Source organism: Bufo gargarizans, chromosome 2 (assembly GCF_014858855.1).
Source record: "Bufo gargarizans isolate SCDJY-AF-19 chromosome 2, ASM1485885v1, whole genome shotgun sequence".
Classification (NCBI taxonomy): Eukaryota; Metazoa; Chordata; class Amphibia; order Anura; family Bufonidae; genus Bufo; species Bufo gargarizans.
Window position 1 is genome coordinate 497,560,873 of NC_058081.1, and position 27,188 is coordinate 497,588,060.

At 48.4% G+C, this 27,188-nt stretch overlaps 1 protein-coding gene across 2 annotated transcripts in view; it reads left to right on the forward strand.

Annotated features, from left to right (window-relative positions):
* The first annotated feature begins 2,182 nt into the window (after positions 1 to 2,182).
* Positions 2,183 to 27,188, forward strand: part of AGBL3 (AGBL carboxypeptidase 3) — a 167,990-nt gene continuing 142,984 nt past the window's right edge. The window contains exons 1-3 of one of the 2 annotated variants that reach the window (XM_044281215.1): positions 2,204 to 2,232; positions 4,491 to 4,550; positions 21,377 to 21,462. In XM_044281215.1, coding sequence (XP_044137150.1) covers positions 21,397 to 21,462 — 66 coding nt within the window. In that variant the 5' untranslated portion in view covers positions 2,204 to 2,232; positions 4,491 to 4,550; positions 21,377 to 21,396. Of the gene's footprint in view, positions 2,233 to 4,490; positions 4,551 to 21,376; positions 21,463 to 27,188 lie in introns of both variants that reach the window. The other variant, XM_044281214.1, reaches the window with a different exon arrangement.

Sequence of the window (27,188 nt, forward strand, 5' to 3'; positions counted from 1 at the left end):
TAAAGTTGAGTCGCTATATTTCACCTTTATTTATAAAAGAATCTAAAATTGACCAAAAATTATGAAAAATTTTCAAATTTCAAAATTTGGATTTCTCTACTTTTAGGGGCTCGTTTCAGTGTTTTGCAGGCCATTTTTCACAGATCCGTTGTTCCGTTTTTTTGTTTCCGTTTCTGTTCCGTTTTTCCGTATAGCATATACAGTATACAGTAATTACATCGAAAAAATTGGGATGGGCATAAAACTTTCAATAGATGGTTCCGCAAAAACAGAACGGATACGGAAGACATACGGATGCATTTCCGTATGTGTTCCTTTTTTTGCGGACCCATTGACTTGAATGGAGCCACGGAACGTGATTTGCGGGCAATAATAGGACATGCTCTATCTTTCAACGGAACGGAAAAACAGAAATACGGAAACGGAATGCATACGGAGTACATTCAGATTTTTTTTAGGAACCATTGAAATGAATGGTTCCGTATACGGACCGTATATGAAACGCATAAAAGCGGTCCGTTTACGGAACGCAAAAAACGCTCCTGTGAACGAGCCCTAAGACAGATAATAATACCTCATAAAATAGTTATCAATCAACATTCCCTATATGTTTGCTTAATGTTGGCATCATTTTGTAAAAGTTATATTTTTTTTTTTAGGACGTTAGAAGGCTTAGAAGTTTAGAATCAATTGTGCTCTCCGCATCCGCATTTCTGGAGCCCGACCCCGAACTTCCGGGATTTGGACCCAAACTTCCGGGCCGTGGCTCTGCAAAAAATTAGAACATGTCCTATTCTTGTCCGGAATTGCGGACAAGAATAGGCAGTTCTAAGGGGTGTGTCGGCCGGGTTTATTGCGGATCTGCAATAAACTATGGATGTGTGAATGGACCCTAATACACTTATATCCTTCCTGCCTGTGAGATCCAGGGGGCTGGATCTCGCAGGCTTACATGGAAGAGAGCCAAGATGCCTAACGATGCCACAGCAGTACAGGGACCCGAAGGCAGCTCCCTCCCTTCCCATACATCGCACGTGCAGCGGTCAGCCGGACCCCTGCAGATGATCGGTCGGACGCAGCTCCTGCACCCGCCCGATCAGCGCGCCGTATTACTACGGCGCTGGAAGTTTGGACACAGTAGCCACTGCCGTACATGTACGGCGCTGGTACTGTACGGGTTAATGTGGGACGAGATGTCACTTTGGTGGCAGCATTGTGGGTAACCTGTAATGTATTGTATGACTTGTAAAATTGTTTATTGAGGCGACGGCATGAAAAAAAAACCTCAATTCCACCAGTGGTTTTGGGATTTCATTTATAACGTTTTAAGAGTAAAACATTTATTTTACTACTTTTAAAAAAATGTTAAAAACTTTTTGCTTTTAGAAAAAACAATTGCTTTGTGTCACCATATTCTAACATCCATAACTTTATTATTTTTCTGCTGACAGAACCGGGTGTGGATTCATTTTTATTTTTTTTGCAGGCCAATTTGTAGTTTTTGATGATGCCATTTTGCAATACATGCGTCCATTTGATCAGTTTTTATTCATTTTTAAGCGGGCTCCTCCATTGGGGTCCTGATCAGATTTCTCCCCTTCTCTTCCTGTTCTTCTAAACATGAAAAGAAGCGCACACGTCTGGTCAAGACCCAGGTGGATGCGCCGAGGGCGGCATCGGCAGAGCGAGGGACAGGTAAGCACTAACTAAACTTTCCGCATGATTGTACAAAGCCCCTCGCCAATAATAACTACTAACGCCACTAATTAGTACATAACAATAAATCCTGTATTGAGCATACATAGGTAATCATAAAAACATACATAATAAAATGGCAGCATATGGTGAGAATCCCAAGGGAGTCAGAGTCAATTGTCCCCAGGCATAACCATCACAATACACTGGTCACTACAGGCTGATGAAAATGTTCATAGCAACCAGATTCCAGCTCTGTTATAGCTGCTATATTATCAACCTCACAGCTCTAATCCACAACCTGAGCGAGGAGTGGGCGTGGTTATAAACTTCCCACCAATCGCACCACCGCTTCAGAACGAGGCTTGGAACGCAGCAGCCCAGGTGGTCGGTAGTTATGGAGACAAGTAAACACAGACTCCCCGGAGCTGGCGCGTGGCCATGGAGGTGGAGCAAGAGCAGGACCAGGAGGATGAGCAGGGTTCACTAGTACCCGCGGGACAGAGAGGATGCACAGGACATCCCGAGGGGAAGAAGGTGAGGGAGAATCAATGGGGGACCCCCGGGGGGCGGGTGGAAATTAACTAAGAGGCAAAGTTACCATGTGCTGTTTAGAAATGTATTACTTTATCTATTATTTCTATAGTATTTTATTTGTAAATACATACATATAATATCTATTATTATACTGTATAATGTGTAGAGATATTTTACAATATTATGCTATATGTTATACTATTAGATAGACATGAACAGGCATCGCTACAGGGGGGCAAAGGTCATTTCAGTACACTGCGATCGATCAGTTTTTCCAAACTGAAAGTACTGCCCAAGCTGCCCACCCGCTTCGCTATGGGGACTACTGCCCCTGCGTTACACGCACCCCTGACCAGCGCCCCCTGCGTTACACGCACCCCTGACCAGCGCCCCTTGCGTTCCGCGCACCCCTGACCAGCGCCCCTTGCGTTCCGCGCACCCCTGACCAGCGCCCCTTGCGTTCCGCGCACCCCTGACCAGCGCCCCTTGCGTTCCGCGCACCCCTGACCAGCGCCCCCTGCGTTCCGCGCACCCCTGACCAGCGCCCCTTGCGTTCCGCGCACCCCTGCCCAGCGCCCCCTGCGTTACGCGCACCCCTGACCAGCGCCCCCTGCGTTACGCGCACCCCTGACCAGCGCCCCTTGCGTTCCGCGCACCCCTGCCCAGCGCCCCCTGCGTTACGCACACCCCTGACCAGCGCCCCCTGCGTTACGCGCACCCCTGACCAGCGCCCCCTGCGTTACGCGCACCCCTGACCAGCGCCCCCTGCGTTACGCGCACCCCTGACCAGCGCCCCCTGCGTTACGCGCACCCCTGACCAGCGCCCCCTGGGTTACGCGCACCCCTGACCAGCGCCCCCTGCGTTACGCGCACCCCTGACCAGCGCCCCCTGCGTTACGCGCACCCCTGACCAGCGCCCCCTGCGTTACGCGCACCCCTGACCAGCGCCCCCTGCGTTACGCGCACCCCTGACCAGCGCCCCCTGCGTTACGCGCACCCCTGACCAGCGCCCCCTGCGTTACGCGCACCCCTGCCCAGCGCCCCCTGCGTTACGCGCACCCCTGACCAGCGCCCCCTGCGTTACGCGCACCCCTGACCAGCGCCCCCTGCGTTACGCGCACCCCTGACCAGCGCCCCCTGCGTTACGCGCACCCCTGACCAGCGCCCCCTGCGTTACGCGCACCCCTGACCAGCGCCCCCTGCGTTACGCGCACCCCTGCCCAGCGCCCCCTGCGTTACGCGCACCCCTGCCCAGCGCCCCCTGCGTTACGCGCACCCCTGCCCAGCGCCCCCTGCGTTACGCGCACCCCTGCCCAGCGCCCCCTGCGTTACGCGCACCCCTGCCCAGCGCCCCCTGCGTTACGCGCACCCCTGCCCAGCGCCCCCTGCGTTACGCGCACCCCTGCCCAGCGCCCCCTGCGTTACGCGCACCCCTGCCCAGCGCCCCCTGCGTTACGCGCACCCCTGCCCAGCGCCCCCTGCGTTACGCGCACACCTGCCCAGCGCCCCCTGCGTTACGCACACCCCTGACCAGCGCCCCCTGCGTTACACGCACTCCTGACCAGCGCCCCCTGCGTTACGCACACTCCTGACCAGCGCCCCCTGCGTTACGCGCAGCCCTGACCAGCGCCTCTTGCGTTACGCGCAGCCCTGACCAGCACACCCTGAGTTACACGCACCCCTGACCAGCGCACTCTGCGTTACAAGCACCCCTGACCAGCGCATCCTGAGTTACAAGCACCCCTGACCAGCGCATCCTGAGTTACACGCACCCTTGACCAGCGCCCCCTGCGTTTTATGCACCCCTGACCGCCACATTCTGCGTTACAAGCACCCCTGACTAACGCATCCTGAGTTACACGCACCCCTGACCACTGCACTCTGCGTTACACATACCCCTGACCGCACCATTCTGCGTTACAAGCAGAAGTAGTAGTATTAGTTGCACACACCAACAACACCCCCAGGGTTATTTCACAAAAGGGTGAAAAGTTTGGAGAAGTGAACAATATATGACAACATAACTGATTTGAAATAAAATCTTCAATTCAGCTCACTTTCCTATTCAGTTATGTTGTCCTAGATCATTCCCTTCTCCAAACTCTTCACCCTTTTGTGAATAAGCCTGTGAGCATCTGCTCATTGGTCTTCTTTAGTGACATGTTTAACATATGGGATTATTTACACAGCCCTGGTGTTTGCTGAAACTGCTTTAAACTATAAAGAAAAGTTTTCGAGAGTGTTTCTCTCTTTCTCAGGACTGAAGCAATACCGAGAAAGAAAGGAAAACTCTTGACAGCTTGTCTTTTACGTATTAGGTTAGTACAATAAAATGGTATCCCTGCATACAGCAATACTCTCGTATTTTGTAATCTTATTTATATATACTTATTTAGTTTCTTTAAGGCCCCATGCACACGGCCGTGTTTCACAGCCTTGTGCGGGCCGTGGAACCACGGCCTGGATCCCTCCTGAGAGCAGGAGCGCACGGCGTCACTGGTTGCTATGACGCCGTGCGCTCCCTGCTGCCGGCACAGTACAGTAATACACTGGTATAGATCATACCAGTGTATTACTGTATTGCGGCGGCAGCAGGGAGCGCACGGCGTCATAGCAACCAGTGACGCCGTGCGCTCCTGCTCTCAGGAGGGATCCAGGCCGCGGTTCCACGGCCCGCACACGGCTGTGAAACACGGCCGTGTGCATGGGGCCTTAGTAGTATGATTAAGTGGTGAAAATTATTAGTGCCCCCCCCGCCCCCCCCATTTTTGACTGTGATATCTTATGTGCCCCCCCCCCCCCCCCCTATATATTGTTCCTAGACTCGACACTGGACATAGATAGATACTATAGATAGAGATTAGATAGATGGAGCGATAGATAGATATTAGATGGATGGAGAGATAGATAGATATTAGATGGATGGAGAGATAGATACTATAGATAGATATGATATACTGTAGATAAATTGATATGAGATAGATGGATGGAAAGATAGATATTAGATAGATAGATAGATATTAGATGGATGGAGAGATAGATATGAGATAGATAGGCTGTGAGAAGGACTTATTTCAGACAGCTGATTTCCAAAGTACCAGTCGCCGGATTAATGGACTTTAATTGTAAAATCCAATTCCTGGCCTAACATCTGAACAGTAAAAGGATGCCCACCAGAATCAGAGAATGGGGGGTCTCTTGCACAGGACACCCCTATATCAGCTCAACAAGCCTGAAATGGTTAATAAAAAGGATGACTGATGAGAAACATGCACACAGCAGTCAGTGATCTGTGTAGTCTTGCTTGGCCAGTCTGAAAGCGCTTGCAGAAATGACATTCCAGAGCGGCGGGCTATGGGTGAGAGGGCATGACTGTGGTTAAAGTGTAAACTTGTGGGCAAATAGAAGGATTGTGCTGAAGAAAGAGAAGGGTTTGTCAGTATTAGGAGGCTAATCGCACCGAATGGCACCCTCCATGTTACTTTCCGACGTCTCCCACTCTGTATACCAATATATAAACATGTGCACCTCTCTGTAATGGGGGGCGGCAGTGAGGTGGCCAGTGGTCCAAGAACCATATTATCAGATTGTAGCACTCCCAATCGCGGGCCCCAGGTAGTCCACCCCTGGTCTAGAAGGACAGACTGTTATGTTGTAGGAAGCCATGGTCAGACAAGTTGTTTTCTAACCTGTGCGTTCCTTTGTTTCCTCTTAAAGGGGGTTTCCAGGCTCCTGATACTTATGACTAGCGTTGAGCGAATCAGGTTCAGACTGCTCTATCTAAGCCCGATTTGTTTCCAAACTTCATTTATAATATGCGCTCCGTGCCGCAGTAAAACGTATGGGCTGCGCTGAGGGCTTCTTCTAGCCACGAATAACCCGAGACTGAATTGTTTACTCTCGTGCCTGTGACTAGAGTTGAGCGAACACCTGGATGTTCGGGTTCGAGAAGTTCGGCCGAACTTCCCGAAAATGTTCAGGTTCGGGATCCGAACCCGATCCGAACTTCGTCCCGAACCCGAACCCCATTGAAGTCAATGGGGACCCGAACTTTTCGGCACTAAAACGGCTGTAAAACTGCCCAGGAAAGGGCTAGAGGGCTGCAAAAGGCAGCAACATGTAGGTAAATCCCCTGCAAACAAATGTGGATAGGGAAATGAATAAAAATAAAAATTAAATAAATAAAAATTAACCAAAATCAATTGGAGAGAGGTCCCATAGCAGAGAATCTGGCTTCCCGTCACCCACCACTGGAACAGTCCATTCTCAGATATTTAGGCCCCGGCACCCAGGCAGATGAGAGAGGTCCCGTAACAGAGAATCTGGCTTCATGTCAGCAGAGAATCAGTCTTCATATCATAGCAGAGAATCAGGCTTCACGTCACCCACCACTGCAACAGTCCATTTTCATAAATTTAGGCCCAGCACCCAGGCAGAGGAGAGAGGTCCCGTAACAGAGGATCTGGCTTCATGTCAGCAGAGAATCAGTCTGCATGTCATAGCAGAGAATCAGGCTTCACGTCAGCCACCACTGCAACAGTCCATTGTCATAAATTTAGGCCCAGCACCCAGGCAGAGGAGAGAGGTCCCGTAACAGACAATCTGGCTTCATGTCAGCAGAGAATTAGTCTGCATGTCATAGCAGAGAATCAGGCTTCACGTCAGCCACCGATGCAACAGTCCATTGTCAGATATTTAGGCCCAGCACCCAGGCAGAGGAGAGAGGTCCCGTAACAGACAATCTGGCTTCATGTCAGCAGAGAATCAGTCTTCATGTCACAGCAGAGAATCAGGCTTCACGTCACCCACCACTGTAAGAGTCCATTTTCATAAATTTAGGCCCAGCACCCAGGCAGAGGAGAGAGGTCCCGTAACAGACAATCTGGCTTCATGTCAGCAGAGAATCAGTCTTCATGTCATAGCAGAGAATCAGGCTTCACGTCACCCACCACTGTAAGAGTCCATTTTCATAAATTTAGGCCCAGCACCCAGGCAGAGGAGAGAGGTCCCGTAACAGACAATCTGGCTTCATGTCAGCAGAGAATTAGTCTGCATGTCATAGCAGAGAATGAGGCTTCACGTCAGCCACCACTGCAACAGTCCATTGGCATATATTTAGGCCCAGCACCCAGGCAGAGGAGAGAGGTCCCGTAACAGACAATCTGGCTTCATGTCAGCAGAGAATCAGTCTTCATGTCATAGCAGAGAATCAGGCTTCACGTCACCCACCACTGTAAGAGTCCATTTTCATCAATTTAGGCCCAGCACCCAGGCAGAGGAGAGAGGTCCCGTAACAGACAATCTGGCTTCATGTCAGCAGAGAATTAGTCTGCATGTCATAGCAGAGAATGAGGCTTCACGTCAACCACCACTGCAACAGTCCATTGACATATATTTAGGCCCAGCACCCAGGCAGAGGAGAGAGGTCCCGTAACAGACAATCTGGCTTCATGTCAGCAGAGAATTAGTCTGCATGTCATAGCAGAGAATCAGGCTTCACGTCAGCCACCAATGCAACAGTCCATTGTCAGATATTTAGGCCCAGCACCCAGGCAGAGGAGAGAGGTCCCGTAACAGAGGATCTGGCTTCATGTCAGCAGAGAATCAGTCTTCATATCATAGCAAAGAATCAGGCTTCACGTCACCCACCACTGCAACAGTCCATTTTCATAAATTTAGGCCCAGCACCCAGGCAGAGGAGAGAGGTCCCGTAACAGAGGATCTGGCTTCATGTCAGCAGAGAATCAGTCTGCATGTCATAGCAGAGAATCAGGCTTCACGTCAGCCACCACTGCAACAGTCCATTGTCATAAATTTAGGCCCAGCACCCATGCAGAGGAGAGAGGTCCCGTAACAGACAATCTGGCTTCATGTCAGCAGAGAATTAGTCTGCATGTCATAGCAGAGAATCAGGCTTCACGTCAGCCACCAATGCAACAGTCCATTGTCAGATATTTAGGCCCAGCACCCAGGCAGAGGAGAGAGGTCCCGTAACAGACAATCTGGCTTCATGTCAGCAGAGAATCAGTCTTCATATCATAGCAGAGAATCAGGCTTCACGTCACCCACCACTGTAAGAGTCCATTTTCATCAATTTAGGCCCAGCACCCAGGCAGAGGAGAGAGGTCCCGTAACAGACAATCTGGCTTCATGTCAGCAGAAAATTAGTCTGCATGTCATAGCAGAGAATGAGGCTTCACGTCAGCCACCACTGCAACAGTCCATTGGCATATATTTAGGCCCAGCACCCAGGCAGAGGAGAGAGGTCCCGTAACAGACAATCTGGCTTCATGTCAGCAGAGAATCAGTCTTCATGTCATAGCAGAGAATCAGGCTTCACGTCACCCACCACTGTAAGAGTCCATTTTCATAAATTTAGGCCCAGCACCCAGGCAGAGGAGAAAGGTCCCGTAACAGAGAATCTGTCTTCATGTCAGCAGAGAATTAGTCTGCATGTCATAGCAGAGAATCAGGCTTCACGTCACCCAACATTGGAACAGTCCATTGGCATATATTTAGGCCCCGGCACCCAGACAGAGGAGAGGTTCATTCAACTTTGGGTAGCCTCGCAATATAATGGTAAAATGAAAATAAAAATAGGATTGAATGAGGAAGTGCCCTGGAGTCCAATAATATATGGTTAAGGGGAGGTAGTTAATGTCTAATCTGGACAAGGGACGGACAGGTCCTGTGGGATCCATGCCTGGTTCATTTTTATGAACGTCAGCTTGTCCACATTGGCTGTAGACAGGCGGCTGCGTTTGTCTGTAATGACGCCCCCTGCCGTGCTGAATACACGTTCAGACAAAACGCTGGCCGCTGGGCAGGCCAGCACCTCCAAGGCATAAAAGGCTAGCTCTGGCCACGTGGACAATTTAGAGACCCAGAAGTTGAATGGGGCCGAACCATCAGTCAGTACGTGGAGGGGTGTGCACACGTACTGTTCCACCATGTTAGTGAAATGTTGCCTCCTGCTAACACGTTGCGTATCAGGTGGTGGTGCAGTTAGCTGTGGCGTGTTGACAAAAGTTTTCCACATCTCTGCCATGCTAACCCTGCCCTCAGAGGAGCTGGCCGTGACACAGCTGCCTTGGCGACCTCTTGCTCCTCCTCTGCCTTGGCCTTGGGCTTCCACTTGTTCCCCTGTGACATTTGGGAATGCTCGCAGTAGCGCGTCTACCAACGTGCGCTTGTACTCGCGCATCTTCCTATCACGTTCCAGTGCAGGAAGTAAGGTGGGCACATTGTCTTTGTAGCGTGGATCCAGCAGGGTGGCAACCCAGTAGTCCGCACAGGTTAAAATGTGGGCAACTCTGCTGTCGTTGCGCAGGCACTGCAGCATGTAGTCGCTCATGTGTGCCAGGCTGCCCAGGGGTAAGGACAAGCTGTCCTCTGTGGGAGGCGTATCGTCATTGTCCTGCCTTTCCCCCCAGCCACGCACCAGTGATGGACCCGAGCTGCGTTGGGTGCCACCCCGCTGTGACCATGCTTCATCCTCATCCTCCTCCACCTCCTCGTCCTCCTCGTCCTCCAGTAGTGGGCCCTGGCTGGCCACATTTGTACCTGGCCTCTGCTGTTGCCAAAAACCTCCCTCTGAGTCACTTCGAAGAGACTGGCCTGAAAGTGCTAAAAATGACCCCTCTTCCTCCTCCTCCTCCTCCTCCTCCTCCTGGGCCACCTCCTCTTCCATCATCGCCCTAAGTGTTTTCTCAAGGAGACATAGAAGTGGTATTGTAACGCTGATAACGGCGTCATCGCCACTGGCCATGTTGGTGGAGTACTCGAAACAGCGCAACAGGGCACACAGGTCTCGCATGGAGGCCCAGTCATTGGTGGTGAAGTGGTGCTGTTCTGTAGTGCGACTGACCCGTGCGTGCTGCAGCTGAAACTCCACTATCGCCTGCTGCTGCTCGCACAGTCTGTCCAGCATGTGCAAGGTGGAGTTCCACCTGGTGGGCACGTCGCATATGAGGCGGTGAGCGGGAAGGCCGAAGTTACGCTGTAGCGCAGACAGGCGAGCAGCAGCAGGATGTGAACGCCGGAAGCGCGAACAGACGGCCTGCACTTTATGCAGCAGCTCTGACATGTCGGGGTAGTTGTGAATGAACTTCTGCACCACCAAATTCAGCACATGCGCCAAGCAAGGGATGTGCGTCAAATTGGCTAGTCCCAGAGCTGCAACGAGATTTCGCCCATTATCACACACCACCAGGCCGGGCTTGAGGCTCACCGGCAGCAACCACTCGTCGGTCTGTTGTTCTATACCACGCCACAACTCCTGTGCGGTGTGGGGCCTGTCCCCCAAACATATGAGTTTCAGAATGGCCTGCTGACGTTTGCCCCGGGCTGTGCTGAAGTTGGTGGTGAAGGTGTGTGGCTGACTGGATGAGCAGGTGGAAGAAGAGGAGGAAGAAGCCGAGAAGGAGGAGGTGGCAACAGGAGGCAAAGAATGTTGCCCTGCGATCCTTGGTGGCGGAAGGATCGCAGGGGCCCAGCTGCCACTACATTTACCCAGTGTGCAGTTAGGGAGATATAGCGTCCCTGGCCGTGCTTACTGGTCCACGTATCTGTGGTTAGGTGGACCTTGCTACAGATGGCGTTGCGCAGTGCACACTTGATTTTATCGGATACTTGGTTGTGCAGGGAAGGCACGGCTCTCTTGGAGAAGTAGTGGCGGCTGGGAACAACATACTGTGGGACAGCAAGCGACATGAGCTGTTTGAAGCTGTCTGTGTCCACCAGCCTAAATGACAGCATTTCATAGGCCAGTAGTTTAGAAATGCTGGCATTCAGGGCCAGGGATCGAGGGTGGCTAGGTGGGAATTTACGCTTTCTCTCAAATGTTTGTGAGATGGAGAGCTGAACGCTGCCGTGTGACATGGTTGAGACGCTTGGTGACGGAGGTGGTGGTGGTACATCCCCTGTTTGCTGGGCGGCAGGTGCCAACGTTCCTCCAGAGGCAGAGGAAGAGGCCGAGGCGGCAGCAGCAGAAGAGGTAGCAGGGGGAGCCTGAGTGACTTCCTTGGTTTTAAGGTGTTTACTCCACTGCAGTTCATGCTTTGCATGCAGATGCCTGGTCATGCAGGTTGTGCTCAGGTTCAGAACGTTAATGCCTCGCTTCAGGCTCTGATGGCACAGAGTGCAAACCACTCGGGTCTTGTCGTCAGCACATTGTTTGAAGAAGTGCCATGCCAGGGAACTCCTTGAAGCTGCCTTTGGGGTGCTCGGTCCCAGATGGCGGCGGTCAGTAGCAGGCGGAGTCTCTTGGCGGCGGGTGTTCTGCTTTTGCCCACTGCTCCCTCTTTTGCTACGCTGTTGGCTCGGTCTCACCACTGCCTCTTCCTCCGAACTGTGAAAGTCAGTGGCACGACCTTCCTTCCATGTGGGGTCTAGGACCTCATCGTCCCCTGCATCGTCTTCCACCCAGTCTTGATCCCTGACCTCCTGTTCAGTCTGCACACTGCAGAAAGACGCAGCAGTTGGCACCTGTGTTTTGTCATCATCAGAGACATGCTGAGGTGGTATTCCCATGTCCTCATCATCAGGAAACATAAGTGGTTGTGCGTCAGTGCATTCTATGTCTTTCACCGCTGGGGAAGGGCTAGGTGGATGCCCTTGGGAAACCCTGACAGCGGAGTCTTCAAACAGCATAAGAGACTGCTGCATAACTTGAGGCTGAGACAGTTTCCCTGGTATGCATGGGGGTGATGTGACAGACTGATGGGGTTGGTTTTCAGGCGCCATCTGTGCGCTTTCTGCAGAAGACTGGGTGGGAGATAATGTGAACGTGCGGGATCCACTGTCGGCCACCCAATTGACTAATGCCTGTACCTGCTCAGGCCTTACCATCCTTAGAACGGCATTGGGCCCCACCATATATCGCTGTAAATTCTGGCGGCTACTGGGACCTGAGGTAGTTGGTACACTAGGACGTGTGGATGTGGCAGAACGGCCACGTCCTCTCCCAGCACCAGAGGGTCCACTAACACCACCACGACCATGTCCACGTCCGCGTCCCTTACTAGATGTTTTCCTCATTGTTATGGTTCACCACAACAACAAAAATATTATTTGGCCCAATGTATTGTATTCAAATTCAGCGGGATATAAATTTGAGGCCTAGTATTTAGGCGCTGGGTGACCGGTATGGATTTAGTGACAGAATTAGACTTGGAAATGCACAGTAGCGTGTGTGTGAAGTTATTCTGAATGACCCTATGTGCACCTTGAATATTATATACCCTTTTAGGGATAGATTTCAAATAGCTCTGATATAGCAGAAACCACTAAATTATGAAATTGCTAAATTGGGAATTGTATTTCAACCCAGAACAAAAAATGTGCTTTGGCGGACACTAAATAACTTGCCCATCCACAACAGGACAGCGGTAACGACAGATTTAGCGGGATATAAATTTGAGGCCTAGTATTTAGGCGCTGGGTGACCGGTATGGATTTAGTGACAGAATTAGACTTGGAAATGCACAGTAGCGTGTGTGTGAAGTTATTCTGAATGACCCTATGTGCACCTTGAATATTATATACCCTTTTAGGGATAGATTTCAAATAGCTCTGATATAGCAGAAACCACTAAATTATGAAATTGCTAAATTGGGAATTGTATTTCAACCCAGAACAAAAAATGTGCTTTGGCGGACACTAAATAACTTGCCCATCCACAACAGGACAGCGGTAACGACAGATTTAGCGGGATATAAATTTGAGGCCTACTATTTAGGCGCTGGGTGACCGGTATGGATTTAGTGACAGAATTAGACTTGGAAATGCACAGTAGCGTGTGTGTGAAGTTATTCTGAATGACCCTATGTGCACCTTGAATATTATATACCCTTTTAGGGATAGATTTCAAATAGCTCTGATATAGCAGAAACCACTAAATTATGAAATTGCTAAATTGGGAATTGTATTTCAACCCAGAACAAAAAATGTGCTTTGACGGACACTAAATAACTTGCCCATCCACAACAGGACAGCGGTAACGACAGATTTAGCGGGATATAAATTTGAGGCCTAGTATTTAGGCGCTGGGTGACCGGTATGGATTTAGTGACAGAATTAGACTTGGAAATGCACAGTAGCGTGTGTGTGAAGTTATTCTGAATGACCCTATGTGCACCTTGAATATTATATACCCTTTTAGGGATAGATTTCAAATAGCTCTGATATAGCAGAAACCACTAAATTACGAAATTGCTAAATTGGGAATTGTATTTCAACCCTGAACAAAAAATGTGCTTTGACGGACACTAAATAACTTGCCCAGCCACAACAGTACAGCGGTAACGACAGATTTAGCGGGATATAAATTTGAGGCCTAGTATTTAGGCGCTGGGTGACCGGTATGGATTTAGTGACAGAATTAGACTGGGATATGGCCAAAAAATAACCACACTATTGCTGGTAAAATGCACTTGGTGTGACAGCTTCACCCTGATGTAGGCTTTAGCCAAAAAACAACCACACCATTGAGGGTTTAATGCACTTGGTGACAGGCGCAGCTTGCCCCTGATGTAGTATATGGCCAAAAAATAAACAGACTATTGCTGGTTAAATGCACTTGGTGTGACAGCTTCACCCTGATGTAGGCTTTAGCCAAAAAACAACCACACCATTGAGGGTTAAATGCACTTGGTGACAGGCGCAGCTTGCCCCTGATGTAGTATATGGCGAAAAAATAAATAGACTATTGCTGGTTAAATGCACTTGGTGACGGGCGCAGCTTGCCCCTGATGTAGTATATGGCCAAAAAATGAACAGACTATTGCTGGTTAAATGCACTTGGTGTGACAGCTTGACCAATCACACTACTGAGGGTTAAATGCACTTGGTGATGGGCGCAGCTTGCCTCTGATGTAGTATATGGCCAAAAAATGAACAGACTATTGCTGGTTAAATGCACTTGGTGTGACAGCTTGACCAACCACACTACTGAGGGTTAAATGCACTTGGTGACGGGCGCAGCTTGCCCCTGATGTAGTATATGGCCAAAAAATGAACAGACTATTGCTGGTTAAATGCACTTGGTGACGGGCGCAGCTTGCCCCTGATGTAGTATATGGCCAAAAAATGAACAGACTATTGCTGGTTAAATGCACTTGGTGTGACAGCTTGACAAATCACACTACTGAGGGTTAAATGCACTTGGTGATGGGCGCAGCTTGCCTCTGATGTAGTATATGGCCAAAAAATGAACAGACTATTGCTGGTTAAATGCACTTGGTGTGACAGCTTGACCAACCACACTACTGAGGGTTAAATGCACTTGGTGACGGGCGCAGCTTGCCCCTGATGTAGTATATGGCCAAAAAATGAACAGACTATTGCTGGTTAAATGCACTTGGTGACGGGCGCAGCTTGCCCCTGATTTAGTATATGGCCAAAAAATGAACAGACTATTGCTGGTTAAATGCACTTGGTGTGACAGCTTCACCCTGATGTAGGCTTTAGCCAAAAAACAACCACACCATTGAGGGTTAAATGCACTTGGTGACAGGCGCAGCTTGCCCCTGATGTAGTATATGGCCAAAAAATAAACAGACTATTGCTGGTTAAATGCACTTGGTGTGACAGCTTCACCCTGATGTAGGCTTTAGCCAAAAAACAACCACACCATTGAGGGTTAAATGCACTTGGTGACAGGCGCAGCTTGCCCCTGATGTAGTATATGGCGAAAAAATAAATAGACTATTGCTGGTTAAATGCACTTGGTGACGGGCGCAGCTTGCCCCTGATGTAGTATATGGCCAAAAAATGAACAGACTATTGCTGGTTAAATGCACTTGGTGTGACAGCTTGACCAATCACACTACTGAGGGTTAAATGCACTTGGTGATGGGCGCAGCTTGCCTCTGATGTAGTATATGGCCAAAAAATGAACAGACTATTGCTGGTTAAATGCACTTGGTGTGACAGCTTGACCAACCACACTACTGAGGGTTAAATGCACTTGGTGACGGGCGCAGCTTGCCCCTGATGTAGTATATGGCCAAAAAATGAACAGACTATTGCTGGTTAAATGCACTTGGTGACGGGCGCAGCTTGCCCCTGATGTAGTATATGGCCAAAAAATGAACAGACTATTGCTGGTTAAATGCACTTGGTGTGACAGCTTGACCAATCACACTACTGAGGGTTAAATGCACTTGGTGATGGGCGCAGCTTGCCTCTGATGTAGTATATGGCCAAAAAATGAACAGACTATTGCTGGTTAAATGCACTTGGTGTGACAGCTTGACCAACCACACTACTGAGGGTTAAATGCACTTGGTGACGGGCGCAGCTTGCCCCTGATGTAGTATATGGCCAAACAATGAACAGACTATTGCTGGTTAAATGCACTTGGTGACGGGCGCAGCTTGCCCCTGATTTAGTATATGGCCAAAAAATTAACAGACTATTGCTGGTTAAATGCACTTGGTGTGACAGCTTCACCCTGATGTAGGCTTTAGCCAAAAAACAACCACACCATTGAGGGTTAAATGCACTTGGTGACAGGCGCAGCTTGCCCCTGATGTAGTATATGGCCAAAAAATAAACAGACTATTGCTGGTTAAATGCACTTGGTGTGACAGCTTCACCCTGATGTAGGCTTTAGCCAAAAAACAACCACACCATTGAGGGTTAAATGCACTTGGTGACAGGCGCAGCTTGCCCCTGATGTAGTATATGGCGAAAAAATAAATAGACTATTGCTGGTTAAATGCACTTGGTGACGGGCGCAGCTTGCCCCTGATGTAGTATATGGCCAAAAAATGAACAGACTATTGCTGGTTAAATGCACTTGGTGTGACAGCTTGACCAATCACACTACTGAGGGTTAAATGCACTTGGTGATGGGCGCAGCTTGCCTCTGATGTAGTATATGGCCAAAAAATGAACAGACTATTGCTGGTTAAATGCACTTGGTGTGACAGCTTGACCAACCACACTACTGAGGGTTAAATGCACTTGGTGACGGGCGCAGCTTGCCCCTGATGTAGTATATGGCCAAAAAATGAACAGACTATTGCTGGTTAAATGCACTTGGTGACGGGCGCAGCTTGCCCCTGATGTAGTATATGGCCAAAAAATGAACAGACTATTGCTGGTTAAATGCACTTGGTGTGACAGCTTGACCAATCACACTACTGAGGGTTAAATGCACTTGGTGATGGGCGCAGCTTGCCTCTGATGTAGTATATGGCCAAAAAATGAACAGACTATTGCTGGTTAAATGCACTTGGTGTGACAGCTTGACCAACCACACTACTGAGGGTTAAATGCACTTGGTGACGGGCGCAGCTTGCCCCTGATGTAGTATATGGCCAAAAAATGAACAGACTATTGCTGGTTAAATGCACTTGGTGACGGGCGCAGCTTGCCCCTGATTTAGTATATGGCCAAAAAATGAACAGACTATTGCTGGTTAAATGCACTTGGTGTGACAGCTTCACCCTGATGTAGGCTTTAGCCAAAAAACAACCACACCATTGAGGGTTAAATGCACTTGGTGACAGGCGCAGCTTGCCCCTGATGTAGTATATGGCCAAAAAATAAACAGACTATTGCTGGTTAAATGCACTTGGTGTGACAGCTTCACCCTGATGTAGGCTTTAGCCAAAAAACAACCACACCATTGAGGGTTAAATGCACTTGGTCGCAGCTTGGATGCACTTGGTCGCAGCACCGCACAAGACACAAAATGGCCGCCGATCACCCCAGAAAAAAGTGACTGACAAACGGTCTGGGCAGCCTAAAAACAGTGAGCATTTGAATTTCAGCAGCTCAATGATGCACAGCTGCAGATCGATCAATTAATCAAGTGCTTTGGAGGAGTTAATCTGCCTAATCTCGCCCTACTGTCGCAGCCGCAACCTCTCCATACGCTAATCAGAGCAGAGTGACGGGCGGCGCTATGTGACTCCAGCTTAAATAGAGGCTGGGTCACATGGTGCTCTGGCCAATCACAGCCATGCCAATAGTAGGCATGGCTGTGACGGCCTCTTGGGGCAAGTAGTATGACGCTTGTTGATTGGCTGCTTTGCAGCCTTTCAAAAAGCGCCAAGAAAGCGTCACAAAAGCGCCAAGAAAGCGACGAACACCGAACCCGAACCCGGACTTTTACGAAAATGTCCGGGTTCGGGTCCGTGTCACGGACACCCCAAAATTCGGTACGAACCCGAACTATACAGTTCGAGTTCGCTCATCCCTACCTGTGACGTAACATTTCGGTTCTGCGCATAAATAACCCTTTCAAAATACAAAGCCGATCTTGGGTTTGTGCCTCGATAACAAAGTCGAGTTTAGCTTCGGATTTTGAAACCGTAATGAATTTGCAGAACCGAAATGTAACGTCACAGGCACGAGACTAAACAAGTCAGTCTCGCGTTCCTTGTGGCTAGAAGAAGGCCTCAGCGGAGCCCATACGTTTTACTGTGGTACGGAGCACATATTATAAGCAACGTTTTATAATATAAGCAGTCTGAACTCGGTTCTCTCAACGCTACTTATGACCAATCCTCAGGATGGGTCTTTAAAGTCCGATCGGTGAGGGTCCTCCACCCCGCTCCTCCACTGATCAGCGGTTTTCTGCAGCCTCCGGCACTGGAATTAGCACTGAATGGAACAGGAAGCACAGCTCCATTCTACTCCGTACCGGGTTACTGTGGCTCAGCTCCCATTCCTTCTGCATGGCCCAGCACAGCCACTACACTTTGATTGGAGCTGTGCCTCCTATTTCATTCAAAGTGCTAGTTCCAGCGCCGGAGGCTGCAGGGAACAGACGATCGATGGGGGGAGCGGAGACCCTCACCGATCAAATATCAATGACCTAGGATAGGTCAATAATATCAGCAGCTTGGAAAACCCTTTTAAAGATGTTTTCACACTAATAACACATCCCATACCCACAGGATGGATGGAGGAGAACTGTCTGATGGCTGAGGTCTGACTGCTGGGACCCCCTGGCATCACAAAAGTCTCTGGATGTATGGAGCAGTGGTGGGCATCTGTGACTACTACTCCATTCACTTCTTGGGACTGCAGAGTACAGTCCTCACCAATATCTCTAGCAGTCCCATAGAAGAGAATAGAGCGGTGGTCACGCATGTGCACCACTGCTCCATACCTATAGAGGGGGTTCCAGCGATCGTACCCTCCAGGGATCAGGCACTTACGATTTGTTTTTTACTGATGACCTATCCTCTTGATAGGACATCAATATCTGATCGGTGGGGGTCTGACGCCTGGGATCCCCACCAATCAGCTGTGTGATAAGCAGTAGCGCCACGGCTTTCTCTCTACTTTTCCTAGGCCTAGTGACCACACATTCTTCAGTCACGTGGCCTAGGAATGGGGCTAAGCTGTGATACCAAGCACAGCCACTATACAATGTACGGCGCTGTGCTTGGTGAGCTGCGAGAAGGCCGAGTGCCGGTGTCTTTTCAAAACAGCTGATCAGTGGGGGTCCTGGGCGTTGGATCCCCACCGTTCAGATACTGATGACCTATCCAGAGGAAAACCCTTTTAAGGCCCCTTTACATGGGCTGACCGAGCAGGCAATTAGTGGGAAAGATCTGTTTGTTCCTGATAACTCCCCAGGTGGAGTGTAGTGCTGTCAGCGTTAGACGGAGAGGTTTTGTAGGTTTATATATATAGTATATGTTCCTGATAATTGCCTGAATTAGATGAGGTGAGAGCTGCATTTACATGCCGTACCGATCGCAGTGTTTCTGGGCAGCAGATGCCTGTTTAGACAGCATGATCTACTGCCCTGAAGTTATGATTTGGTGTCCACATCAACAGCGTGTGCCCAGCGACCAATCTGATTCTACCTTTCATTTTCCAAAGCAGCTCTGAAAAATGAAAGGTGGAATCTGATTGGTTGCTAGGTTAAACTGAGCCAATTTTCCTTTACCCCAGTTTTGATAAATCTCCCCCGTATGTTTGGCTTTACTTTCTGTCTGAGCAGAGAGTGAGAGCCAGGAGGGTGCGGGGGAAACCCTAATTTGTCATAGGCCTGGAACTGTGTGCAGAACATGTACATCCACTAATTAGTATAATTGCCTGGTTACCACTAAGTACCTGCAAGCAGGAAACGAATGAGATTCCGGTAATCCCCTCCGCAGGTTTACTGGATATCAGGGTGTGGACTGTGACGGAGGTAAGCGATTTAACGGATCTCAGGCTTCGCAGGGTGCCGACACACATAAAGGGTTTTTATGCAGTTTTGGAAGTTGATTAAAAAAAGAGAAGTTGTATCTGCCCTTAACGCTTTCTCCCCTGTTATGATCCTCACCTGATAAAATCCCCCTCGCTCTCCACTATGCAGCCAGAGGCAGTCTATTGTTTCCTGTTGTCAGCCATTTTAGGCTGCCTGTAGTCAGTCATGCCAATCATGATCACAACTTTCCATGGCAGAGAATCTTACGCCCATAGATGTCACTGATATCAGACCCTCCTTCTATAGGGTGCCCACTTTAGGGTACATTCACACGACCGTGTGTAATCCTTTCCGTTTTGCGGTACGCAAATAACGGAACCGCGTGTCCGCATTTTGCGGACAAATGACTTCCATTTGTGTTCCGTATATCTTACGTTTTTTATGGTCCGCAAAAAAATGGAAGGAAAAAAAAAAGATAGAGAGAAAAATAAAAAAGAATTATTAAGGCCTTCAAAAATACGGAAACGGATCCGCAAAAAACGGATGACATACGGAAGCTATTCCGTATGTCATCCGCAATTTGCGGATCCATTGGCTTGAATGGGGCTGCGGACCAATCTGTGCGGACAATAGTAGGACAAGCTTCATATTTTTGCGGACTAGAAATGCGGAAACACGGATGCAGACAACATACAGAACGTTGCCGCACATTTTATTCACCCATAGAAATGAATAGATCCGCATCTATTCTGCAAAATGCGGAACGGATGCGGATCGGATGTGAATAAAATAATACGGTTGTGTGAATGTACCCTTAGGGTCATTTAAAAAAATATCGAGGCAGTTTCTATGTAGGTGAACTGACTTCATTTTCATCCTATGGATCGCAATGTCGTGTTAGGACGTGGCAAGTAATAATTGTAGTGAATGTGGTCGGGTTGAGACCAAACCTTCTGGATTTACAGTTGTCACAGGCATAGAGGTCAATGCAAACTGCGTGCGACTGTCACGTCTGCTTTTTATACTTTTATTGTTTAACGGGTGTTGCAAATCTAAAATCGCACGAGTCGCAGCCGAAAATGCACACAACAACAGGTTGAAGACAGATCGCACTGAATGTCGTGTCTGATGGTGTTTTCCTGTGCCACTTGGAAAATGTGGTGATACTTCTGCAAGACACAGCTACGCTTGGGCTTTCTTCTCCCAGTGCTTTATACTGCAGCACTGCCTGTTCATGTTGGCTGAGGTTTATAAGCCCAAACCCAGTGCCCCTGAGCAGACAGTCAATTTACAGCAAGAACTACAAGCAAGTAAGGCTACTTTCACACTCGCGTTTGGTGCGGATCCGTCATGGATCTGCACAGACGGATTACTTCAGATAATGCAACCGTCTGCATCTGTTCAGAACGGATCAGTTTGTATTATCTTTAACATAGCCAAGACAGATCCGTCATGAACACCATTGAAAGTCAATGGAGGACGGATCCGTTTTCTATTGTGCCAGATTGTGTCAGAGAAAACGGATCCGTCCCCATTGACTTACATTGTGTGTCAGAACGGACCCGTTTGGCTCAGTTTCGTCAGACGGACACGCTCCAAGCAGCGTTTTGGTGTCCGCCTCTAGAGCGGAATGGAGACGGAACGGAGGCAAACTGATGCATTCTGAGCGGATCCTTATCCATTCAGAATGCATTAGGGTAAAACTGATCCGTTTTTGACCGCTTGTCAGAGCCCTGAACGGATCTCACAAACGGAAAGCCAAAACGCCAGTGTGAGAGTAGCCTTAACCAGGAGTGAGAAGAAAAATACATCAGGAATATTGAACAGCAATGGACATCTTGAAGATGGAGAGCTACCAGGGAATCCGTTAAATTCTGAATGCAGTTATTATTTTATGTGAGGTTTTTGCCACTTTTTGTTTCTTGATATTCTATGTAGTTGCGGTGCAGCAAAATGATCTTAGAACATTTCTTCTTTTTGTAGAGCTGGAGAACGTCTGGACAATGTCTCATGCCACAGAAATCCAGGACTTTGCGTCGGATGAAACGAGCAGCAGTGATTCAGAATCGGTATGTGCTAGTCATAAAAGAACACGAACCCTAATGTAAAAATAAATGTCCTGTATTCAGTTGGGATATACAGTATAAAGTGTTCTGGATTCTCGGGCAGTTCCCATGGGGGTTTACCGCTAGGGTCTTAACCCAAAACTGATCCAATGTTCCTTCTACTTATGGATAGATGGTGATTCCAGATTTATTTTGGGTCTGTTGGAAATCTCTCACCTCTCTGAAGATAATTTACCATTCCTCCCATCTTTGTGTCTCAGAGAGATGCCGCATCCGCACGCCGCGATGTCAGTCACATGTTCCCGTGTGAGTGGCACAATAGCGGCAGCTGCAGGATAGGCTTACAAGCTGTGAATGAAGAATCACTGAACTGTGGGTAACCTCTTTCAAAAACCACAGTGCGGAGTGTGAAAGCGGCAGCGTCCTGTCGGCTTGTCTACTCATGTCGTACGGCATAGAATATATTGAATTCTGTCCGTGATATATCTTTAGACATAGAGCTCCAAATCCCCTGCATAGACATAGAGAAATGATAAAATTCTGCTAGTCTAATGTGACCACCAGAGGGCGCTTTGGAGCTTATTTATCTAATACAGAGCTTCTGATCCTAAGCCCCCCTTCACACAGCCATGGGGGGGGATTTATCATGCATTTTGCTCCAAAAATTTGTAGCATGCCTTATCTTTAATTTGAGAAAAATAGGTTTAGTTCATTAGGTGCGCGCTAAATTTATCAATTGCAACAGTTTAAAAAGTTGCAAAAAAAGGTGAAGTGTTACTCCAGCAGGGGGTGGTATACAAAAACTAGAGCAAAATCTCTAGACAAAAGTTCTGTGTACAAGGGTCCATTCACACGTCCGCAAAATGGGTCCGCATCCGTTCCGCAATTTTGCGAAACGGGTGCAGACCCATTCATTTTCATGGGGGCCGGAATGTGCTGTCCGCATCCACATTTGCGGATCCGCATCCGTGCTTCCGTTTCCGCAAAAAATAGAACATGTCCTTTTCTTGTCCGCAATTGCGGACAAGATTAGGCATTTTCTATTATACTGCCGGCGATGTGCGGTCCGCAAATTGCGGAATGCACATTGCCAGTGTCCTTGTTTTGCGGATCCGCAAATTGCGGAATGCACATTGCCAGTGTCCTTGTTTTGCGGATCCGCAATTTGCGGATACGCGAAACACTTACAGACGTGTGAATGGACCCTAAGGTCTCATGCACACGACCGTTCCGTTTTTTGCGGAACGGAACGGGCGGCCCCTTGTAGACATGCCTATTCTTGTCCACAAAACTGACAAGAATAGGACATGCTATATTTTTTTTGCGGGGCCTCGGAACGGAGCAACGGATGCGGACAGCACACGGAGTGATGTCCGCATCTTTTGCGGCCCCATTGAAGTGAATGGGTCCGCACCCGAGCCGCAAAAACGGCGGCTCGGATGCGGACCCAAACAACGGCCGTGTGCATGAGGCCTAAAGGTATGCTAAAAGACTTGCACCATTTCATAAATTAGCTGCAAATTACAGCAACTGGCTCAAAACAAAATAGACTTAAAAAATGTATACATGATAAAAAATGCACGATAAAAAAAAAATATATATAAATTCATAGACCTAAAGGTTATTGACATTAGACGATTTATGGCATTTTCACAGGATATGCCATAAATGTCTGAAAGGTGGGTCCCATCTTTGGGACCAGCTCCTGGAGAGGAGGCCGCCCATGCATGGATCTCTCCATTCACTGGTATAGGACTTCCGAAATGGATGGAGAGATCCGCACATATGCAGCCTCCTCTCCATGCCAGGTGGCATGTAATAGGGCCCTGTTCTTGACATAGGGCTTGAAAAGTGCCAACCTTTTTTGACTCCCAGAAAAGTGCTTAAGGGCTCATTCAGACAGCCGTATGAATGAGTCTGCATTCTTTCCGCAATTTTGTGGAATGGGTGCAGACCCATTCATTTCAATAGGTCGGCAAAAGATGATTTCCGTTCCGCGGCCCCGCCAAAAAAAAAAAAAAGATAGAGCATGTCCTATTGTCCGCAATCAAAAATGCGCATTTTCTATAATAGTTGTGGCCATGTGCGGTCCACAAATTGCGGAACGCACGCCTCCCGTGTCTGTTTTTTGCAAGTTGCAGATCCGCAAAACACTATGGTAGTGTGAATGCGCCCTAAAGCTGATGGAGCTTCCCTTCCTCCAACTGTTTTACAATATAAATTGCTCAGCAGAGGGCGATAGAGAGCACCCAAGAAAGCTCCACCCAGAGTGAAGAGAATAGCAAATCTGAGTCATAATGGGAGAGAAATTCAGAATAAAATGTAAGCATTTGGGAAAATTGTTTAGATTTTTTGTAATTTTTACTAATAAATGTAGGAAGGGCTGCTGTACCACTGATGGCAATATCAGTAGTGATTTCAATCAGAAGGAAGACGATGAGAGTCCTCTCTGCCAGCTCCATTCACTGTAAAGGGGTTGGTAAGTTTGTAAAGATATTTTCTTGCACTCCTAATCTATTTTTGTGCCACATACTTCTGTATGTTCCATTATAACGTATCCCCTCTCTGCAGCCAAAGGCCCCCTGGTCCCATTCTTTGGGCTATACAAGCACCTACAGTCCTCAGCTGTCTCGCATAGGGTGCAGGATGGCGGAGGTGACGACACCACTTTCTGTTCAGCCCCTGGATGGATTATTTTCTGCTCTTCCCCTGAATATGTTCATTTACTGTTCAGCGCATGCACAGAAGAGATTCTGTACAGGGACAGTAGGGAAAGCAGCGGGGGAATCACATCGCTGCTGCCATCTTGCGCCCTGCAGACTCCTGCTGAGATTTGTAGATGTTATTATAGGGCAGAGAAGTGGACCTAGGGGTGGGAGTAAGATATGATCTGACCTACAGATGTATGTCGCACAAAGAATAAATTAGGAGCTGCTGGAAAATATTTTCACAAATTAGGCAACCACTTCAAAGGGGTTTTCCTGAACTCCTATATGGATGACCTATCCTCAGGATTGGTCATTGATATATGATCGGTGATGGCTCGACACCCGGCACCCTGGTGTTTGAGTTAGGTGCTGTAGCCTCCACACAGAAAACCAAACACAGCGCTGTCCATTGTATAGTGGCTGTGCTTTGAATTGCAGCTCAAGACCATCTACGCCATTTGACCGATGAACGTGGCGTCACAGGCCTAGGAAGAGGACGCAGCGCTCACCAGAGCACCATGCCTTCTTGAAATAGCTGCTTGCAGGGGCGTAGCTATAGGGGGTGCAGAGGTAGCAGTCGCTACCGGGCCCAGGAGCCTAAGGGGCCCAAAGACCCTTGTGCCACATAAGAAGACACTGGTATTATAGAAAGTGTATGCAGGTTAGACCTCTGGACAGAAGGGGTTAGGTTAAGAATTTGGTATGGAGGAGGGGGGGGGGGTGCAGTTTCAATTTTTGCCTCATGCAGCACAAAGGTTTGAGGGAAGGGGGGCCCAAGCTGAACTTTTGCACCAGGGCCCATGAGCCTTTAGCTACGCCCCTGGCTGCTTGGCAGGGTTCTGGGAGTCACACCTCCACTAATCAGAGATTGATGACCTATCCTGAGGATAGGTCATCAATATATGTATCCCTGAAATACCCCTTTAAAGCTGTACTGCAGTACCAGAGACACATACACAGTCGAGTAACATTATAACCAGCAGCTAATACCCAGAGTAATCGCTGTGTGCAGCACGGACAGCAGCTTGATGGGCTGGGAGTGACTCTATAAGGTCCTGGTAGGTTGTCAGATGGATCTGGAGCCATGCTGACAGCTGCTAGAGGGGGGAACACAAGGTGATCCCACAGCTGCTGAAGGGTGCGTTGGGGAGGATCAATGGAATAAACACAATGATCGAGGCGGTCCAACTTATCATTTGAGGTCAAGTCTGAGGAATTAGGGGGAGCAGGGTAATATTTGTAAGTCTTGTTCATGCTCTCCCAACCAGTGTTGGACATTTCTAGCCATGTGAGATGCCGCATTGTCTTGCTGGAAGGTTCCATCCACCCCAGTGAAGACAGTCAGCATGTATGGGTGTACGTGATCTGCAAGGATGGATTCATACCCAATCGGTTAAGGGTGGCGTCCACATAGATGAATGGGCCAAGAGAATGACACAAAAACATTGCCCAGACCATAACGCTGCCACCACCAGTTTGTGTTCTTTCAGTAATGGTTGGAGGGTGTTTGTCCTCTGATGTTTCTCTCCTGACACGCTAACATCCATCCAATCGATGAAGCAGAAAGCGTGACTTATCGGAGAAGGCAACCCTTCACCAATCAGCGGAGGTCGAAGTCCAATACTGCTGCAAAAATTGGAGCCATTTGGCTGGGGTCACACGGTCATTGCGGGAAAAGATGCGGGTGCGTTGCGGGAAAATGCGTGATTTTTCAGCGCGAGTGCAAAGTGTTTTAATGCGTTTTGCACGAGCGCGAGAAAAATCGGCATCTTTGGTACCCAGACCCGAACCTGGACTTCTTCACAGAAGTTCGGGATCGGTGTTGTGTAGATTTTATTATTTTCCCTTATAACATGGTTATAAGGGAAAATAATAGCATTCGTAATACAGAATCGCAGCATGCTCTATATTGTTTTTCACGCAACGCAGGCCCCATAGAAGTGAAAGGGACTGCATGAAAATCACAGGCATCCGCAAGCAAGCGAATTTCACGCATGGTTGCTAGGTGACGATCAGAATAGGGACCCGATCTTTATTATTTTCCCTTATAACATGGTTATAAGGGAAAATAATAGCATTCTTAATACAGAATGCTAAGTAAACTAGGGATGGAGGGGTTAAATTTTAAAAAAATATTAAACTCACCTCATCCACTTGTTCGCGCAGCCAGGCTTCTCTTCTTTCTTCTTCTTTGAGGACCTTGGAGGAAAAGGACCTTTAGTGACATCACTGCCCTCATTACATGGTCCATCATAATGGTGATGGACCATGCGATGAGCACAGTGACGTTACCAAAGGTCCTTTTCCTCTCAGGTCCTCAAAGCTGAGGAAAGAAGATGAGCGGGGCTGCGCGAACAAGTGGATGAGGTGAGTTTAATTATTATTTTTTATTTAACCCCTCCTAACCCCTCCATCCCTAGTTTACTTAGCATTCTGTATTAAGAATGCTATTATTTTCCCTTATAACCATGTTATAAGGGAAAATAATAAAGATCGGGTCACCTAGCAACCATGCGTGAAAATCGCACCGCATCCGCACTTGCTTGCGGATGCTTGCGATTTTAATGCAGCCCCATTCACTTCTATGGGGCCTGCGTTGCGTGAAAAACAATATAGAGCATGCTGCGATTTTTACGCATGCACAAGTGGTGCGTGAAAATCACCGCTCATGTGCACAGCCCCATTGGAGTGAATGGGTCCAGATTCAGTGCGGGTGCAATGCGTTCACGCATTGCACCCGCACGGAATTCTCGCCTGTGTGAAAGGGGCCTTTCTGCAGATGCAACTTTGTTAGCAGTGGAGACAGTTTATCCATAGCTCAGTAGGACGTCTCTGAGGTAGCTTCTCATTGTTTACAAATGCATAAGAAGCCATTTTAGGTAAGCTACATGGGACATAAAATGCCACAAAAATCTGCACCAAAATCCCTGACAAAATTCTGCAATAGAGAATGTCAGTTTAGCTCAGAATTAATTTCTTTTGCACGTTATGTGGATGAGACTTTGCTGCTAATGTAGGGCA